At 44.9% G+C, this 21,685-nt stretch overlaps 1 protein-coding gene across 6 annotated transcripts in view; it reads right to left on the reverse strand.

The window, feature by feature from the left end:
• Nucleotides 1–21,685, reverse strand: part of tcf4 (transcription factor 4) — a 112,853-nt gene that overhangs the window by 40,078 nt on the left and 51,090 nt on the right. For 5 of the 6 annotated variants that reach the window (XM_086134213.1, XM_086134214.1, XM_086134216.1 and 2 more), the window contains 3 exons: nucleotides 21,198–21,256; nucleotides 14,853–14,979; nucleotides 13,399–13,448 (listed from right to left, as the gene is read on the reverse strand). In XM_086134213.1, the coding sequence (XP_085990339.1) occupies nucleotides 13,399–13,448; nucleotides 14,853–14,979; nucleotides 21,198–21,256 (236 nt within the window). Of the gene's footprint in view, nucleotides 1–13,398; nucleotides 13,449–14,852; nucleotides 14,980–15,881; nucleotides 16,518–21,197; nucleotides 21,257–21,685 lie in introns of those variants that run through there. The other variant, XM_086134217.1, reaches the window with a different exon arrangement.

Consider the following 21,685-nt stretch of genomic DNA (forward strand, 5'->3'; position numbering starts at 1 on the left):
TGGCCTCTCCTCCCCCACTCGCACTCTCAAGCCAAAGCCCCGGTTCCGGCTCTTCCGCATTTGGTCTCTGCGGGCCCGGCTCGCGGCTGCTGCAGCACATCCGTCCGGGCATTTCTGTCTCTGCTCTAAAACCCCCGACAACTCTGCCCCCCCACCGCTCCTCCCGCTACACGGCGCAGAGACTACAGAGTAGCCTCCGCAACGGACACACCGCGCCCCAAAACCCAAAGTCGGCCTTGCGAAAAACCTCCAAACACGGGACACAAGACGACAAACAACATTTGCTTATCGCGGTGTTTCTCTCTCTGATTCGCCCGTTTCTCTTTTTGCCAACAGACACGGAATGTAAACAAGCTGTGATACAGACAGCGAGAGTGAGACAGAGGGTGGGGAGGGGGGGCGAGCGTGGATAGAAAGGAGCTTGGCACCGGATCAAGACCGTCGGCACAATGTGCCATCCAGCATCCAGGCACCAAACAAAGCGGTGCCACGCCGAGCCCCGTGGCAGCGCCGAGCCGGAGAGCTCTGAAGCCGAGGGAGGCCGCTGAGATCAAAAGGGAGGCCGGGAGCCGTAAGGAGAAAGATGGTATTCAAAAAATCGGAGACTTTGGGAACCCGCAGCCCCAAGTTGACCGTTACAAGTCAAGGGTTCGATGGAGGCCGAAGACCTGCCAGGCGTCAAGCATAAAGAGGCCGAGTGTTGCTGAGTGTTTAGACAAATAGAGGCTTGTGAAACCTCACTGAATTCACTCGTTCTCCACGCTGGGCAATGAAAATATTACTTTTTTTTTTCTTCAAATACACAGTAAAATAGCCCACCTGAATGGAACCAAACTGGCCATCCATGTTAAACCAATGGCATGTATATTTTCTAATAAAAGAAAATATGAAATATATTTAAAAAAATATAGAGAGCATAAAATATTTTAGCTGTCTCCTACATATGCTTTTTTAAAAAAATTAAATATGGTCACAATTTTTCTTTTATTTGGGTGGGGTCTGCGATAGGATGATCTTAGCTGGCCCTTTAAACGCCAAAATTGTGTGTGTGCATTACAGTTCAAAAATGAACATTGCCATTATTTTTGGAGGGATCAAATTTGAACACTTATGTCAAGCAATGCACGGAACCATTTCTTTCCTTTTGACATGAAAAGTGTCCGAAGTGACAGAGAATGCAGACAGGCCTGAGGAGAACTAACATTTCCCTGGCAGGTGAATCTGTCGAAAATTTCATCCGTCCATTTGAATTTACGCCGTGCATCTTTGCAGAAATCGCGACTGCATTCCAGAAACCCGTGAAATTCATTCTAGTTTCTCCTCAATTTGCACCCTGTTTCTCAAATCTAAACGCCCCCCCCCCCTCCCACCCACACCAAGAGGGTGCCCTTGCTCTAAATCACCCCCATCCACTTGCTGTTTTACAGGTGAGGGTCAAGGAGGGAGTCTGACTGGTTCATTAGAGTTCAAACACCTCATAATTTTTTTTTAGGGGCGTTTCTTTTTTCATTTTTTAAACGGGTGATTTAAAATTTTAATATTGCAAAAATGTTATTTGTTTTTAATCGTATGCCGATTTAGAAAAAAAAACGTTCAAAGGACAATGGGCAATTCTCATAAAAGTACAACAAAACACAGAACAGCAAATACAACTCCATATATTAAAGGGCATTATTCAACTGTTTCAGGTATTTTTTTTTTAGTTTGAATTTTATTTAATTATGCTCTCATTTTTGAGGCAAGACGAAAATGTATTAACTAATGAATTTAAAACCCAGATTGAGATGAAAGCGCACGGACACACACACACACACACACACACACACACAAATCATTTAATTTTCATAACCGATTTTAGGAAAAGGAAATAAAAACCCACGCCATATATTTTTTACACGCACGTCCCTCCATTTGACGGCACCAAACGCAATGCTCGTCTGCCTAATAGGGCTCTTATCCATTTTGATGTGCACATCAATTTAGATAATTTGAAATAAGTGATGCAGCGAGAGCGAGAGAGGCAAGCGAAATAAATCTGCGCGCGGTGGATTACTTCGCTTGAGACTTTTGCGAGCTCGAGACGCCAAATTGCAAAATCATCAAGAGAAACGCCCGCACAGCGAACCCGCCGTATTTTGCGTCCGATCCCGCAGCTTCGGTCACGCAAACACGCGCGCGCGCGCACGTACACGCGCGCACGGGCGCGCATTTGAACGGCGTCCCAAAGGCACGCAGAGGGCCGGCAAGAAGCGACCGTCGCACCTCGACGCGCTCCAAGTTGGAGCGCGAACTCGACACACTTTCACATCCACACCTCGTTTCGCCTCCTTCGATGCTCGCATAGAAGAAAATCTAATTTAAAAAAAAAAAAAAGGAGAAGACCGAAGAGCCCTTACCGCTTTGCCATTGTAGTAGTACATGAGCGAGCTGCCTGTCATCCCCGGGATGGTGTACGCGCAATACATCGTTCCTGTCCTCCGCGGAAGCAAGAAAAGCTCGACTTTCTCCCCTTCGGTCTTTGCCTTTCTTTCCGGATTGCGCGCTGTCGCTATCGATGATGTTGTTGATGATGATGATGATGATGATGTTGACGATGATGATGTTGATTTGAACTCGTCCTCGATCGCCTGCTGCCCCTCGCGCCTCTTTTTTCCCAGTCGGCGCGCGCGAACTTTTTCTTTTTTCTCGCTGTGTTGTTTTAGGATGTCAAACTCTTTTCCGCTCCGCTCGCGTGTCCGTGGCTGCGCGCGTTTTTTTCGGCCGACAATTCCTTCAGTTGCATTTTCCCATATGGCCGAGCCGAGGCGCGTGGAATATGCAAAGTGGGCAGGGAGAGAGAGCGCCGAGTGCCCCTCCCCTCCCCTCCTCTCCTCTCCTCTCTGCCGCCGCCGCTTCCACCCTCCTCCCCATCCGTCAGGCGCGCACACATGAAGTAAAGGGGGTGGGGGTGGGGGGCGCACACAGATAAGCGCGGGCACGCGCGCAGTTGCCTCCACTCTTTCAACTTTCCTCAGCGAAATCTGGAAAGCACCTCCTCGCCTCACCTCCCCCCCCCCTCACTTTGAAGTTGGACTGTTCACTTTTTCCACTCCTCCCGTCTTTATTTGTCTCACTCCTTCAGCGTTTCCAATGCGCTCTTCTTTTTCTCCTGTCTTGCACCTTTCTTTCCTTGCACGTGCCTTCCTCTTCCGCCTTTCCACTTCCTTCCCTTTCACCGAGGGTATCCAGGCCACTTGCTTCCTCCTCCTTTTTTGCCCCCCCCCCCACCACGCACGTCACCGTTTCACTCTCTTCTCATCCATTCCGTTTCCCCAACTTTGCCTCATTTTGTCTGCAACAGCTTCCGGCCCTCCCATCATCTTCCCTGCTTTCATTACCTATTTTTTTTTCTCTTCACAATCCATTTTCCTCCTCAATTTCCACCCCCGTTTAAGTTTTCAAATGAAAAATACTCCGGTTAAAATTTTGTTGTTTGTAATTTGTTTCCATTTGGATTCTAACCTGAATGGAACCCGCAAATTAAAAATATTCAGTTCCATTTCCACTATTTCACATTCATCGGTGGAATGATGTCTTCCTTCCAATAAAAAATAGGACCAACTTATTATCTAGAGAGCCGTTTCCCAGATTTGTTTACACCTATTCTCTAACTGCAGGAGCGAATGCTATTGCTGAGACTGAAAGAAAAATAAAGCCCTGAAAGAAAACGAACTCATTTGGATATTCAAAATTCTACCATCATTTCGCGGGATTATGCCGTAATATTGCCGTCATTGGTTTATTTACATTGACATGTATGGCTTTTTCCGACTTATGAATTATGTTTGCCTTGACTAAAGGTTTTATGACGGTGACAGTTTGACCCTGGAACGGATGATTATTTCTGATCATATTTCCTGGCGTCTGTCAAATGATGATCTTCTTACCTTTAACAATACATAAAATGAGTTCCATCAATCTCTGTGGCTCAGTGGGTAATGCAACAAGGATCAACCCCCGCCAAAAATGGAGTTATGAAGGTGTGATTCTGTTAAGGAAATGAATATTAACTTTCGTCATTGCGATTGGAGTCAATGTAAATTTTTTGCTCCTTGATTTGCTTATTCAAATCGGACACACGGTCGAGCTGAGAAGGGTCGCTCCTTTCTCGCAGGCCGAGGTGGGTTGTGAATAATAGGAAAAAGGTGCACTTGATGACTTTTGAGGAACCCCCCCTCCCCCCAAAATATTTAAATGAATTCACTGTGAGGACAAAATACTCAAAACCAGATTCAAAATGCCATTGGGGATGGCAAGCACCATCTGTTTTTGTTTGATTTGTTAAATGATTGTTTTCCGTCGTTTTCGTTTTTGGGAGGGGAGGGGCACAACGATGAGACATAGAGGATTGTTTTGCATGACCTTTTATATTACTTGAACAACTAAGACAAACATTGCGTGTAAAGGGATATTTACAACATACGAACTTTATAGATGCCAGAACCACATCACACCAAACAGACGACAACACAAAGTAGGTTTATCCTGAAGGATCATTCGCCTTTTTTTTTTTTTGAACCTTTGTAAAATGGCAGGATCCGGTCATATATTTTCCCACAAAAACTGCTTTCTGAAAATGATTGCGAAAGCCGACGCATTGGCGATTGTGATTCGATAACACGACTGAAAATTGCAACGACAAAGCTAACTTGTGCTGAGAGTTTTTCAGGTAGCACATCGGGCGCCGTGAGGACTATGCGGCGGCTTGGAGATGATTCGCACGACATTACAGCCGCCGTCATTCAATTCCGTTCTATTCCATTTTATTTATGGAGCACCAAATCACAGCAGAAGTTGTCTCCGGGCAGGTTACTCATGTAGCGGGTCAAAGGGCAAACTCCTCACTGACTCAAAGACAGGTCCGAGTCGAAACGTGTTACGTGTGCGTCTCTTGCAATGGCAAGAATGACTTGAATTTGGGTTAAGGGTTAAAAGGGCACCTCCAAGGAGCCACATCAGAGACAGATTCTCCGCAGAAAATGAGCGGGTTTTGCCGACCAAAGACACGGAGAACAAAAACGAGGGTGGGGTGGGGGGGGAGGCACCGATGGAAATAAAAATTGGGAGACAAAAAGAAGACAGATGTACTTGCAGTCACCATAACAGACAAGGCGGTGTGTTAGTCTCCCTAAATTTCATTTTAATATTATCATCACTCATCCTATTACAACAAATAGTCGACTCCAAAACAAGCGAGCAGACCTCCCAAAGCCCTCTTGCTCTCCTTCTCTGTCACTCCGGCTCTCGATGGCTCCCCTCTCTTCCTTTGGCTTTAATTTGATTAAAAAGCGAGCTGCAGGAAGGGGAGGGAGGGCTGATGCACATCTAATAAGTGGACCATCTGTCTGCAGCACTGGCAGCCTCCCAGCATTGTACCCAACCAGACTGAATGGGAAATGAAGAGAGAGATGGAGGGAGGGGGGGGAGGGAGGGAGGGAGGATGATCAAGGCAAAAAGTAGATCGAACCCAAGTAAAAAAAAAAAAAAAAAGTGAGCCGGTCGAGGAAAAATAAGCCGAGGGGCATTTTCAATTTCGTCTAACCGCTGCGTGGCCAACAAACTGGCGCGAGCAGTGACGAAGACTGAGGACGAGACAAGCACGAAGGGCAAAGAGACAAACATGGGAGCGGGGAGAGGAGGAGCCGTAAAAGATGGGGAATGAGAGCGTGAGAGTGCAACAAAAAAACGGCAAATGAAGGGAGGGGGACCGTATAGAAGAGTTTATGAAGAGGAAAAAAAACCCCGCTGTCGATACTGGAGATGGAGGAATGAAATGATTCCAGAATAACTGATTTGGAGAAAAAAAAAAGAGGACAGCGACATTAGAAGATGTCATGAGACCAAAAAGGAGGAAAGAAAAGGACAAGGCAGATGAAAAAGGGAAGAATGCGACAATCGGGGAAGCATGCGGGTGGACGGTGGACTTCTTCAGATGAGACGAAGCAGACAGGACGGCCGGTGACAAGTAATGTCTCTTCCAATTCTCTTCCACCATCCCTTCCAGTGCTCCAATCCCGCTTTGGATCTGACTTTTTGATTGCCCCGCCCTTCCCGTACTCGCCCCTCCCGCTTGTTGTGAGGCGCTTCGTCAACAGGCACATGTATTTGCTCTTCTGCTTACTTCTCACCGCTTAAGGGAGAGAAAGTGGGCCTAATTTCACTGTGGCTGTTGCTCTATTTTGTCATCCGTTACCTGGCAGCTGACCAAATCATCACAGTCAGTTCGAGACTAACCTCAATCAAATTTGCATTCACAGCCCTCAGACTGTACTTGCAGCAGGCGCATGCACAGATCGACCCTTACGCTGCTCCGGCACCGGCCCTTCTGTCCCGGAGGAGCAGAAAAGTGCCTTTTAACTGGAGCCCATTTGTCCCTGATTCATAAATTAAAACAAGAAATAAATCCTTTTTCTATGTTGTCAATTTCCACCCCAACAGCATTTGATGTCAAATGGGGATCCACAGTGCAAACTAGCCCCCGCCATTGGAACAGGGGTGTGTGGACTTTTTATATCCACCGTAGCTTCCCTTCACCGGACTTGCGGGATATTTTAAACGATAGCGATCCTGTTTTGGGAGGTTTCCTTAGTGTACGTGTGTATCACGTGACCTAACCATGCCTATGCCGCCTCTCCCCGTCCTTTCTCTGCCGTGTTACGCTACAAAAGCGCGTGCTCATCTGACCAGTCTTCGTTTTTGGATTGGACTGCAACTAGTAGCTCCACAAATCGCTGTGCTCACCTATCAGGCTCCAGCTTTCCTGTCATCATCACTGTGCTCAACTTTGTGCACCCCCCCCCCCCCCCCCCCCCGTGTCATCAGCGCCAGTAGAGTTAGTCATATTCTGTTGACCAGCTTTCCAAATGGCCTGAATTGTACACAACGTTCTCGGATCTGCAGTAAAATCTGAAAATGCCTTCCTGCGCCCCCTGAACTTTGCGTTTGTTCCACGCCGATAACCGTTTCACACTAGCTGTCGGGTTGTCACGAGAAATCCAATGCAGTCTGCTAACGAGCTTCTCCCCGAAGCTGTAAATAATCAGGAGATGTTTAATTAAAGGCACATTAAGATACCAACAAATGATTGTTAAGTAATTAATAGTGTATTAACACGTACGAAGATGGTGTGTATCATACAAATAAGTGATAGTTCATAGTGTTCGGTGGAGCTCGCGTGTCAACGGATGACATTAATTGGTGGCGGAACGATGTCTGACGTGGCAAAGCGAAATGAAGTTGTTTATATCCCGTCAAAGATGAAGCCCCCCCTCACCCCCACTGTGATCAGGTTTAAAAATAACGCAGGGCCCGAGCTCATTTTCCTGAAAATATAAACGGAACAGAGTGGGAGGGAGTACACAAAGTGTGCGGAGAGGGCGGGGACGCGCGTCTGTGAAGTGAGTCTTTGAGAGTCTCAATAAAGTGTTTGCGTGCGCGTGCGGCACCCATCGGAAAACTCGGCAAGCACGGAGAGGCGAACGCACGCTGCTGCACGCTAATTATGTATGCATGATTTAATCTGCAACTCAATAATATGCAAATGTATTCATATGTTAGTTTCTTAATTAAAAATGCAAAGCAGCCCTTATGGTGATTTTTCTGTGATTTTCCGTTCAGCCTAACAAACGGAACGTTTTGAGAAATTCTACAAACTGGAGGGGATATGCTATGGTGGGGGTTAACGACGGAATTGGGGGGTGGGGGTGGGAAACTTCCTCTCGTAACTTGTTGAATGAAAGGAAATGTATATGTCGAAACACGCATGCGTTCATGTTCATTAGAGCAGACCGTGTGCATGGCAGAGAAAAGTGATTCTGTTTACTTTTTCGTGACAAATTTTCTCTACTTGTAAACGCACACGTCTCCAGTCCTACAGCCACAAGGGACACCGTGCATGCCTACAAAGTATGCAATTTAGTTACCCAAGTCAAGGTTAACATACTCGGAAGCCTTTTCTACAATGATAAAATAAAAAGGTCCATCCATCCATCATCTACCGCTTATCCGGGGCCGGGTCGCGGGGGCAACAGCTTTAGCAGGGAAGCCCAGACTTCCCTCTCCCGAGCTACTTCTTCCAGCTCTCCCCGGGGGATCCCGAGACGTTCCCAGGCCAGCTGGGTGACATAGTCTCTCCAGAGTGTCCTGGGTCCTCCTCGGGGTCTCCTCCCGGTGGGACATGCCCGGAACACCTCACCAGGGAGGCGCTCAGGAGGCATCCGAATCAGATGCCCAAGCCACCTCATCTGGCTCCTCTCGATGTGGAGGAGAAGCGGCTCGACTCTGAGCCCCTCCCGGATGACCGAGCTTCTCACCTTATCTCTAAGGGAGAGCCCGGACACCCTGCGGAGAAAACTCATTTCGGCCGCTTGTATCCGGGATCTCGTTCTTTCGGTCACGACTAAAAATAAAAATAAAAAGGTAACTGAGAGAAAAAAAAAGAAGACTTTTCTGAGTCTCAAGCCTCAAATGGGAGATGCAAGCTACTTGGTGGGTGGGCATGGCCCCATGTGACCCGCCCCTTCGTGACAGGTCTGCCTCCCAGCATGGGCATCTTAAATTTTTGTCGCCACATAATGAAGATCACTTTTGAAGTCACAACTGTCTGCCCGACTAAATTCTTCCATCTTCTCACCGAGCAGATGATCCAGTGCAGAGCGCCGCCGCTAAGGAAACACGGCTCTGCTCTGTGCTTTGTGCACTGGTCTACGTTTCACAAAGTGCAGCCACAATGGAGCAAACGATGAAAGATGACGGTAATCTGCAGCGGCAGTGTGGATTACAGCCACAAGAGGCGGCGGCGTTGTTTGCGCGTGAGATTGGGGCTGATATACAGGTCGGCTTTTTTTTTTTTTTGAAGCAACAAACAAACATGGCGTGCTGCAATTGATCTCCTGTTTTTTTTTTCCCCTGGGATCACAAAATTCTCGAAAACAGCTTTTGACAGCTTGTCATGTTAAGATCACAAAGCAATTAGCTGTCAGCAGGCACCACTCTGAACACTTGCTGGTGTTGCGCGCAAGGTAACGCTCACTGAGAACTGATCATCAGGATCATATGGGGAAACTTTGTGTAAAGATGTCTTTGTTACTAATATGTTAACCAAATAATACTGCCTAATAATCATCATCATCATCAGTGATTCACTGTTTATAATGTTACAAAAAAGACAATGCATGGCGAGCAGAACCACAGGCAAGTCTAGTTAACCATGTTTGGTAATTTGGGAGACAGCGCTGCGCCTGAAGAAGCATTCCGGTGGATTATTTCCTGCACATTTGGTTACTAAAAGTAGCCTATATGTTAGACTACTTAAAAGCAGGTCTAAGTAGTGGATTTTGGTGACAGATTCTGATCTGTGCGGATGCGTGCAGTTGCCGTCATGGTACTTCATTCAGAAATAGGACAAGAGTGGAGGATGATCCCTCTGAATCATTGTAGAAATCCATTTGGTGAACAAATTACTGTCATTGCCATGTTAAAAGTCTTTTAATAGCACCCGACTGACCGCACCACACAACTGTGGGTGGTGGTGGGCTGGGGACACACACGCACATGGAGATGCACATGGATGTTGACCACAATGGTAAAATATTTCGTTTATTGCACCGTCTGAGACAGCCGTCATCTAATTTTATGACATTCGGGGCAACACAAACTCGTGAGGCCTCATTTAGGTTTCAAAAATACAGAATTTGCCTTGAGGCTTTTATGGCGGTTGATTTCAACAGATTACCATAAACTACTGTTAGTCGTACATAAGATGTCACGGGGGGGCCGTGGAAGGTCACAGAGCCTCAGGCAGTCGGCTCCTGGTCGTGTTTTGTAATCCATCCTTGGCATACGCGCTTAACCTTTACAAGACAAATACATCCGTAATCCAGTGTCTGCTACGTAGATAGCGCCACACTAATAGATGACAGCAAATGTAAAACAAAGCTGCGAGAAGCAGGAGTAAGATTTGGATTAAAACAAAAGTGGGGTGGGCTGGGGGAGGGGGGTTCGTAAGGAAAGTACCAATGTGAACAGTACTCGGTCATGGAATTTGCGCTGAATGGCGCGGAAAGGCCTTCGATAGTTGACAACCCTGCCCCTTCGTGGTCAGAGAAACGAAAGCCAAACTCTGAACTGGCCAAACAGTATCGGGGCCAAAGTGGGCAGTGCCTTGAGACAGCCCGCCCACACAAAACGGGCTCAGTTCAGAATGAGTCACAGAATTGCTATTATGACCATGCAACTGACTGGCAACCTGCCTTTCACTCACCTGGCATCGGTACAGAAAATGGCTTGACGGATGGACGTTATTAAATCACCTGGGAGAAGGAAAAATGCATCATACATGCCTATGCTTACTTTAACAGGAACTGTGTTGTCGCAGGAAATGGACATATGACACAATACAAATTTCATGAGACAGTGACAAGGTCTAGAAGTATAAATTCAGACACACGTTGTCCTTTAAGAGTTCATTTACAGTCATTGGATATGGGCGATTCACTATATTAAACAATAATATTAGACACATAATTTGATGAGTTCCTTTTCCATTTTGATAAAAAGGAAACAGGACGCGTTCTAAACTGCCACCAAGCTTGAATTCAGGAGCCGAGTTGACGACTGGGGCTTGGCACAACTCTGCAATGCCTCAGGCAGCCTGAGGGGGGCAGGGTGGTTCACCAAACAATCTATCCTGCACCCCACGCCCCCTACCCCTCCAACATCCCCTCATCCACCCGTGGACCACTGGGGACCGTTGGCAGTCCTACTGTGCCTTCTGCAAGACCTGGCTTAATTTAATTAATGCTGTCAACTTTAAACAAACCCACAACTGAGAGAGCTCGAAAGTCACACACAGAGAGAGAGAGAGAGAGAGAGAGAGAGAAAAGGAATGCTGATCGGACCGCATCTCTCCCACATTGCACTGATTTCTGATTTCAGTATTTCATTGGTCAACACGAATCACCGGCTTCAATCACATCAAATGTTTAATTTCCAAGGAGATAAAGTTTGAATCTAAAGGCCCACTGATAACAAGATAAGGCACGGGACCAGCTCGATTGCAAATAAGTCACCGACATAAGCTACTAAATTTGAACTGTGACCAAGGTCAGGGTCGAAGTCTATCCTTTAGCTTATCTTTCATCTGCAATGCTAACGTTGTGACGTGTGTGTGTGTGGACTTCTGGTAAATATAATAACAATAATAATAATAATATTATGTGAAGGATTGAGCCAATAAAAGATATGATTAAGTCAATGACAGTGGCATATAATGTACTGTAGATGCTAATTGCTTTCTGTTTCCTTTGTCGGCGTAACTGTCATGAATATTTGCCGGCCATTTTGCATGTTAATCTTGACGTGCACTATTTGTTTTGTCACTTGTCACTTTCAAGCCTCTGAAACGGATCACCATCGGAGGAGCGCGGTGAGAGAATTATACAACCAACTAATGTTAGCCTAATTTCCTTTTGATTACAAAGACATCCCACGCTCTCCTCTCGCGTGTGACTTAATTGTTTCTCCGAGTATATCATTGACTCAGCAAACCAAATTTGACAAACAAACATAAATGCGAGGCGTGGGGAGAAGAAGTGGAAGAAATAGAAATAATAGAAATATTACAATTCAAAAGGCAACCTCCATTGCCCACACAACCCACATGGCTTTTTACTGGCAGCAGCGTGCGCAGTTACTCTTGGGAGAGGAGTGGCGTGTGAAATGTGACATATTTCCAAACCTAAAAAAAATTCTTTTTTTTTCTTTCTGATGTTAAAACTGTCAAGTGTCATCGAGTTTTTTTGAAAGATTTCTATTAATTCATCCAACCATAAAAAATAAATAAATACAATTCAGAAAACATTCCGCATTATGGCAGTACTGCTTACCATAAACATGTTTTTTGGGAAAAATAAATAATAATTTGTACATGTTAGCATTACAAATGGTTTATCTGTCAAGATACGATCATGAAAAAAAATTCTATGAGGATTTTGAAAACAAGGTGTTACTTCCTAAGAGACAGTGATGAAGCGACAAGGTCGCAGTTAAAACCTTGGCTGAAATATCAAAGCCCCCCCCCCACAGGCTCAGTGCGCTGATGACACGGTGAAGAGATGAGACAGAAGCTCTTCCTTAAATTCTTCTTTTTTTTTTTTTTTTTGTCTGAACAGTAACAACAATTTCCCTGAATATTGCTGTTGTCCAGTCAAGGTTAGAACCGTTTTGTATGAAATCTCATCACATTACAGAACAAACAAACAGTGTGCTTCCCCTTACACAAAAGCCCCCAAAAACATCAATCTGTGAAACAATTTGTGCTTCCTCTTCGCTTTCACACGCACACACACACACACACACACACACACACACGGATGATGTAGGCCGAGAGAGGAAAGAGCGGAGGAAGCAGGGACAAAGCAGGCCGAGGTCACAGAAAAGCCGGACTCCCGCTGAGCCAAATAGGCAGCTGACACCGCGCGTATTCAGCACTCGTTAAGTGATGATTAATGAGGTCAGGCGTTGAAGAATAAAAATAACTCCACCAGTGAGATGGATGGAGAAAACAGACAAAACCAATCTCGACAGGCAAAAATGATGACGTCACCCGACCAAATAAAGGTAGGTGCCTGCCTTTTCAATTGAAAAACAACAAAAATCTCTCTTGACAGAAAAACAAAAAACTTGCAGCAGCTGCTGCTTTGAGTTCATTTCATTCATTTTTTTTAGAGATTCCCTTTGATCAGATATTCTCCCCCCCCCCAAAAAACAAGAAAAACTGTCAGGGTGCATGTTTTACTTGCCTATTTGTATCTTCTTGTCATGATGACATGATTATCAGTACATGAGTACTCATGGAAAAAATCAAAGAAAAGCAAGGAAATTGTACGACCAATAGCCCGAAAGCCAAAACCAAAAAAACCCACCAAAAATCCAACATAAGCTACTCTACAATTCCTCTCAATTCAATCACAAAGTCATACCTTACTCTTTCGTGGACACATATCCATATTTTATCAAAAGGTTACATTCATTGCTCATAATAACTGAACGTGAAGAACAAAGACACAACAGCAGGATGCAGCTTGTTATTTTTGCTGTAAGATGAGCGTGTAACTTTATGTGCCGTGATTTACCGGTTCTGGTTTTGTGCAACCGAATGTGTGTTTTTGGGGTATATACATGTCTTTTTTTTTCAAACAATTATAAGCAGCCTTGCCCCCCGCCAATCTGTCAAAACAGGCCTCTGCTGCACTCTCTGGCAAAAGCAGCCCCGCGATTAGCAACCGCAGCATCAGCAGGTGACTTTGCTCACAACGCAACTTGAAAGTAGCAATTTGACTGAGGATTGTTATCACTTACTGAGGATGGCAAGCCCGGCGGGACCTTGCGGACTTTTTTGGGGTGGATTTCTGAAAGAAAGAAAGAAAAAAAAATGTATGAATGAAAGGAGAGTTTAATTTGCCAGTCTCTCGTTTTGATTGAATCAATCTGGCAACGAGGAGAGACTTGTAAAAAATGCCTGTCAATGTATTTACAAAGACTGCAAACACGGGGAACAAAGATAAGATGGCAGGGAGGTCGGGGGGAATTCACTACTACAAAAAAAAAAAGGCTAGTTTTCTCTGTCGATTGGCTTTGATAAAAGAAAAGAGGTTATATTTATTTTGTTTTGTATTCGGACTGTGTCTTCTATTCTTTCAAATGGAGCAAAGGAGCAGTCCATTAACTGGGGAGGGGAGACTTTGATGGAAAAAAATGAAAGAATGTTTTTTTGGAAATTGGCCCAGCATCGTTTGTGTGTGCGTGCGCGTGCGGCGCATGGGTGTGTTTCCCGTGTCCTATCAAGGCAAACACGACCAAGGCTACACTTCAGCATTATTGTCCTGAATGTTTTCCTTTCTTCCGAACACACCTCGAACCAGACACGGCGCGCCGCAGGCCACACGCACGTCATATCAAAAGCTTTCAATCGATAAAGGAATAATACATCAATAAATAAAAGACAAATTCCGAAATGTTGGCAGCGCACATTTAACAGGTAATCCACACTGGATTTTCACAGGAGTTGCGTGGTTGAAAACATTTGGAGTTTTGCGTTCCAAGCTGCTCTTATTGGAGTGAGCAGTTGGAGTGAGTTGATTTGTTTTATTTTATTATTTTTTTATTATTCAGGACATTGAATGAAATCAAATCAAGAAAAAAAAAATTCAAATAAAAAGGAAATAATGATTATGATTATTTTTGACTGGTTGAATGGTGACACAAACTACTGCAGCGTTGTGTGATGTCGAGTAGGAAGGAATTTGATGACACATTCATTACACATTCCCAGAAACGCCACTTCATTTGTCGTGATTATGTTTAAGGTAGAAAGACGGCGGTTCAAAAGCACTTGAAGGCAGAAATATTGAAATATTGCAATTGAAGTGGACACTTGACTCTTTGTGTATTATTATTATTATTATTATTTTGCTTCACATCCGTTTTATCGATTAGGAAAAAAAGTCATGTTTCATTGAAAAGAAAAAAAAAACGGGGGGGGGGGGGGGCAAATAGTTATCTCCATATCACCAAGTATTTATTCTTGCAAAGAATGGACCAGATATTGCATAACCTCAAAACCACGAAAAAAAAAAAATCTGGTTTAAGCGTTTCATGAATCAGAACACAAGGTATGGACATCTGAAGGTAACCCACAGTGATCGGATTTACGCCGCACAATCTATATGTTGTTGATTTTCCACATAGACAAAAGGCAGATTATTTGTAAGGATTGCCTTGACGACGCTCCTCCATCCAAAGCGGCGCCTTACCCATGGAGTCCATATGCAGTAGTCTCCTGCGGGGGTTGCTGCCGTAATGCTGGTAGTACTGACCGGGCGGCTTGGTGGGCGAAGTGGCGCCGGGACTCCCCAATGCCATCTCACCGCCCAATAATGACTGCTCCAAACATAGAGTGGGACACAAAGAGAGGGGGCGTTAATCCAACCATTTTGTGCGATGGTATGAATAAATCGCTGATTTCAAAATCAATGCAAAGGCATCGGAATCTCACAAGCTACATATTCAGACAGCACGCCAGAATATGGAGAAAATGGGAGATTTTGGCGCTCGGATGAGGAAAAGTTGACCGGAGCTGGCAGAAAAACAAGTCTGACATCACAGGGCGAAAGTGGTGCTCAAGTTAAAATGTGCATTCAATGAATAGATCAATTGTGTTGATCTGTACACGTGATCCAAGTTGCCAACACTCTTTTTTTTTTTTTTTTGGAGTGGACGCACTCTCTCTCTCTCTTTGAAGGTATTTGACAATTTTTTTTCCAATTCTTTTCAAGGCTGTGCATTCAGCGAGAACACGTTGAGGTTGGAGCTTGGAAGTTCAAAGCGGGGTGCATCTATAATTGGACCGGTTGCTAGAGAGATCCTAATCTTGACCTCTAAGACTTTTCAAGTTCCCTTGAGCAAGGAATCAAAGCCCCAACCCACTTTTGCCAATGCTGATATCGTTCCCTCGACAGAAGCGTCCTCTCAGGCGGATAAAACGAAAATCATCAAGCCGCAACATACTGTAAGTGGAACAAAACAAAGTCTTTCCTGTAATCTCCACTTTGGAAACAGAACCAATAGTAAAAAAACAAAACAAACAAAAAAAAACTTCTATAACAAATACAACAATGACAACAAGTACTACTGCTACTACTACTTCGACTAATACTAATAATTTAGTAGGAATTGAAAATTTGAATCCAAAAAAAGTAGCAGATATGCAGGTGGAAAGTCAGATAAAGAAGCTGGATAACGACAAGGGAAAACACAAGGCCAAGCTATTTTCAGTACTGTACCTCCGTGAACGCAACATCAGGCCGCCCAGTGCAGACTCGGATTCAAACTTGTCCTCCGTGCTGCCTCTTGCCTCCTCTAACTGTGACTTGGTTTCCCAACTTCCAAACAGCTCTCACATTGTCGCGCTAATTGAGTTCAATCACTCTGCGGCAACAAGTGCCGGCTGGGCTGATCAGCGGAGGAGCAAAGGCACAAATAAAAGACAAAACAAAAAAGGGAAAGATGGATGGAAACTTTTTTTTTTTTTTAAGGGAGGCATAAAAAGTTATTGAGGAAGAAAGCGGTGGAAAAAGAACGAACCCCCCTCCCTTCTTCTGTAAATAGACTCTTCCACTACTCTGTTAAAGTGTAGATTTTTTTTTCCTCCCCCAGCTTTGTCGTCGGGTAATTAGCGTGCAGTGTTTCTCAAGCAGAGGGTGGAGGACTGTATTGGTGAGGTGGCAGGGGATGTTTTTCAGACTAATCTGAATTTTGATCAGCATATCGGTCCTCTCTGTGCTGAAAACAAGAGTTGGCTCGGCACTGGTGAGCTTTTCTCATGCTAAACAGGGTCTAAGTAGGCCAATTACAGGGCCAGCCTCGGCCTCGGTGCCTTTCTCCTCCTTAAAACAAAAGGCTCCTTGTCTTAAATAAAGTCAGCCTCACACACAAGCAGGAGTCAGACACAAAGGCACGACCAACACACACACACACACACACACACACACACACACACACACACACACACACACAGCATCTCCGTCATCTTGCGCCGTGAGACCGCGCGTCATCTGGGGGTGAAAAGGGGGTTCCCACTAAAACAAAAAGAGTCTCATTGATTGCGGCGCTTTTCTTTCTTTTCTTGCTTGCTTTCTCCTCTTGTACTTGAGCACTGAGCCAGGCCAGACGGTCGTCCTGGCAACTAGACGAGCTGGAGGAGAGACAAAATACCCATCTGTCTGTCTGACTGCCTCTCTTTACCTGCTTGTCTCCGTGTCCCTGCTCGAGATCTACTGTACTCGCTCCGCGGCGATGTCACTGTGGGTCCCGACCGGTGATGCTCAGAGGCAAGTGCGAAGGGAAACCCAAGTCAGTTCAAGTGATGACACATCGTCACACAGCAACCTTGACATTCCAGAAGTTAGCCTTTTTCTCGCGCGGCTCCTCACGAGCTACAAAAACGTAGCGCCGCACCGCCCGTCATGTTAGCTAAAGTGTGTACGTGAGCCCCTGCTTCTTGCCCCCTTTCTCACGAAGACCGGGGGCGGCGCTAGGTGCGAGGGCGTCGAGGTGAGGCGAGCGGCCATTCCGTTTGTTTGGATCGCTGAACTCGCTGTAAAGGGGCATCAACGCTACCTCGAGTAGCGGAAGCGCGCGCGTCTGCGGCCAAAGGTCAAACTGAAGCCAGTGCACTTCACAAAAATAACCCGATTCGTTTGGATCTGTAAATGTCGTCATGGAGCGCTCTAAAATGTTTAGCTGAGATTTGGGATGTGCATGCACGTGACGTATGACACCCACACACCCACACCCACAACAGCGGGGACCGTTTCTCGCAGAGCTGACTGGGCTTTCCGTGGCCAGCTGCTCACAAAGAAGAAAGGAACTAAGATAGATCACCGCAGAGTGTGGGGAAGAACGGCACAGACAGACGCAGAGGAGCGTCTCTCTCATGACACTCATCAAGACATACGGCAGAACGCCACTGGCAGAGTTCTGTCCATCTGACCTTCAGCGATTAGGCGTGTTGTCTTGCCGGAGCAGTGAGGATACTTGTTTAGCCGCATCATCAGTGTTGGGTTTGCTTGGTGGAACAGAATCTTGCAACAGGAAAAGTATCTGGAAGTCTGTTTTGTTTTTGCAACAAATTTCACTGTCGACCGACGTTTAACTGGAAGATACGCGGCGTCAAATGGAGTGTATGGTGGCACACAAGAAACTTTGGTGAATTTCTGAAGCAGCATCCAAGTGTATTTCTCATTTTGGATTTTTTTTTCCCACAAAAAATCACCTCAAACTCGTGTTTTGACACAGATTTATCTTTGGGCCAAAAGATACTCTTGCTGTCATGATGATGAGATAATTAGCGACAAGAAACATTTTTATTTGGGCTTGAGAACATATGCACTGTGTGCTGTGCACTTTTAGATTCTTCTCAATTTGTATTTTGCCCGTCACTCTCACTTTTTATGTGACTACAAAAGTCATTCGGGTGTCATCAATTCCGGTCCAAATCGGAGAGAGAGAGAGAGAGAGAACACCATTAATTACAAGGAAATGCTGGCGAGACACCGCCACACCTGTATGCCAGCTTTGCTCCAGCTGATACACACACACACACACACACATGCACACCTTCCTCAGGAATTCAAACCCAGAGGCACAGCGTCAATATTCAAACCACCAGACTCAGGCCAACGACACCGTAACCACAAATGCCGACTCATTGGCCACAAACCGCAGTTAATGGAATGTTGAAAAGCTGATTAGAATGCATCGAATCCAATTATCGGCGCAGCAGTTAGCACGGATGTTTTCCAGTCAAGCGGTCCCAAGTTTGATCCTCGGCTGGGGCCTTCCCGTGCAAAGTTCACATGCACAAACGTGTGAGAGAGCAATTGCACACTCTCCATTTTCCATCCACGTGGCTCTGAAATGGTCAATGGTGGTTTGCATGTGCCCTGCGATTGGCTGTTGACCCGGCGCGCACGCATTTGTCGCAGAGAGGCCCCCCTGCCGCTAGCGTCCTTCACCACTAATATTGTCGCTGCCCATAATAATTCCAACAATATTTACAATATATTATACATTTCCCTACCTGTCGTGCTGCAGTATCTAAGACCCTCCCCCCTCACCCATCTAAGACCCCTTGAAATGCGACCCCCCCCCCCAAAAAAAAACTTTCACAATCTTTGACAAACACCGGAGCCAAGTGCGAAACTAAAAGCTAAATTAACCCAAAACTCAAACAGTACAAATCTATTTGACTGCCGATTAAACTGAAGTCATTTGAATCTGCCAGCTGTCACCATGTGAGCTCATCTTCTCCTCTAAATGTTATTTTACTCTTTTCTTTTTTTTTTTTCCTTCGCTTTATTACGAGGACAGAATTTTCACTAACAGCCAAGGATGAAGCCAAAGGATTTTGGACTTCAGCCCAGCATGTAAAATTATCTGCCATTTCCAAACAATTTCCATCAAGAGCCATTCAGACTGTGCGGCAGGCTCATTTGACTGCCGCTCGGCGGGAAAACGGCCAGCGATGCAGTCATATTTGATTTGGTTCCGATTTTTTTTGTCCTTTACCATTTGTTGTAACCACCACATCGAGACCACAGCTGCATAGGAGAATCGATCATAAAGGGAGCAATTCATGGACGATTGGGTTGGAGGGATGGCGGGCGGGCGGGGGGGAATACGGGCAGGCGCTCTCCGAGTGCTCGGATGGGCGGACCAATGGACGTATTGATGATAATCTACCCATCGACGAGTTTCGAGCTATCTCATGGAAACGATCGTTTGGCATCACAGAAAAGTAAATAAAGAACAAAGACCAAAAAAAACTCAATCCAGCCAAGTGAACATTTTACGACATTCCGTCGAATTCACTTGTCAGATGCGAAAATGATGGCAGAATAAAAACTTGACACAAAGCTTGTTCCTGGTCTATTTTCCGGAGCTCTGTCGAGGCCATTCTGCGTCCTCGTAACACAAAGGAAAGGCTCATACCAAAGGCAGCAAGCTTCTTTTTTTTTTTTTTTAAATACCCTGACATCAGCCCATACGAAAGCTTCAAAGTTCACCATAGGGAATTAGGCGACGGGAGGAGTACAGAACAACAACAACAACAAAAAGGATTCTTGGCTGAATTGCGATTCAAATGCAAACAATCCTGATTAGGTTGATGAATATTAATGTAATATATAATCTCGTCAATGCACGCGCGCATGACAAGAGTCGAGCTACCTGTCAAGGGTAGAGAAGCAGCATGTCAACCACCGCCAACCAACTTCTCCCAATCTTTCAAGAGGGAATTCAAAGCCACTTCTGGTCTCAATAATTTTAGACTTTTACAACTTTGTCTTCATAAAAACTGATGTGAAAACATGAACAATTATCATGAAACCAACGGGAAAATGTGGCACGGGTTTTTATGAGAAAAATGAAATCACAGGAATTCATCTTGACGACCCTCAAAAATGTTGGATGGTTGGAATATTATTCTTATTTTTTTTTTTTGGGGGATTTGAAACATGCGACAACGGTTGCTATGGTTTAGTTTGCGCATAGCGGCACCCCTTAAATTAGGCACCGTCCGAAAATGGTTTACAGTTCTTAGCTATCACAAAGCCGGTCCTGGTCGCTGCTTCCCGGGCTTCGCTCGCAACTCTTCGCGGGCCAATAAGAGGCCCGCATTTGGCCCGCGGGCCGTAAAAAGCGCTCGAGTACTCTTGTACTTTGGAGTATAAAACGCTCCATTGCAATCGAAAGGTGTCGTGGCGACGAGACATCTGTATCTCTCAGTGACTGAGCGGTTAAATAAAACCATCTAATGTCCCTCAGGGATCAATGAAGCTTCATTCAAAGCGCAAACCGGTGCTGAAAAGGGGGATATAATACATATTCATTACGCTTTCGAACATCTTTTCATGCCACTGACTTTCACAAGGACATACATCCCTTTGATAAGCTTTAATTGATTAAAGCCATAACATGGCTCTCAGGCAACTGACGAGGATGGAACCTGCGTCGCATCAAACTAGCATCTGTATATTATCTGAATTATTAATTTGGATTTTCTAATGGTGTTACGTAGTAGATTGTTATTCCCCCCCCCCCCCCCCCCCAATGGTATGAAAGTCTTCACTGCGCGTGGCACCACAAAACGCTCCTTTGAAAACAACATGAGCCAACATTACAATTGATGGCGTTTCCGTGACGTCAAGAGTGAAAACATTTGCCCTCTATGTCGTCAACAACCATAAAAACAACGCGGCACTCAGTATTTGGTTCTATAAGAAATAACAAATAAATACTCTTGAGTTGAACTTAATCATTTCATACATTCTGAAAAGTGAAATCTGCTTGTAAGAACTGAATTTTGTTTGAACTTTTCCGTGACAAGTCTTGAATCATTTCTGTTTGTGCGCGTCATTTTCTTTTCCTTAGCAGCGCTTGATATGTTAGCGTGAGACGCTAAACTACATTGGCAAGTGCGATGGCAGCGACAACAATTAAAAAACAACGACATATACAATGTGTGCGACTTCATAGTGGATAAAATACACATTTTTGCTCTCCGTTACTGCGAAATTGACATTCCATGAACCACTGACCTGGTGGCAGTGCGGGTTTGATTCTCTGCCATATGAATATGAACTCCTCTCTGTTTTACCTGCAGACAGAAGGAAAAAAAAAAAAGAGTGTAAAGTTAGATGATGACATTTTGTGTATAATTTAGGGGAAACAACATCATCTTTAGTTGCAAGTGTATTTTCAGTGTGTACATTTTTAAGGAATGTTTTTCGCATGAAGGTAAAAAAAAAAAAAATGGATTCATAGAATATTCCTTTGTTCAATGTGTTATCTGACAAAATATGATTTCAATTTGACCAAAGGGTAAAATCAGTCAAAAGCAATTATGATGATGATTATTATTATTATTATAAAGCATTTGTATCGCAGCAGCCACAATGGGTAATTTATTTGTATATTCCTGCGGAAGCAAAAGCTTTGATCTCCCACTTCTGATCATTTTGTTGCCGTAAAAAATGACAAGCAGCTCTCCCATGACTCGTCAAATGCAGGCAAAGCAGTGATCACG

The sequence above is a fragment of the Hippocampus guttulatus genome, chromosome 17, assembly GCF_054856545.1.
Source record: "Hippocampus guttulatus isolate MCC_2025c chromosome 17, RoL_Hgut_1.0, whole genome shotgun sequence".
NCBI lineage: Eukaryota > Metazoa > Chordata > Actinopteri > Syngnathiformes > Syngnathidae > Hippocampus > Hippocampus guttulatus.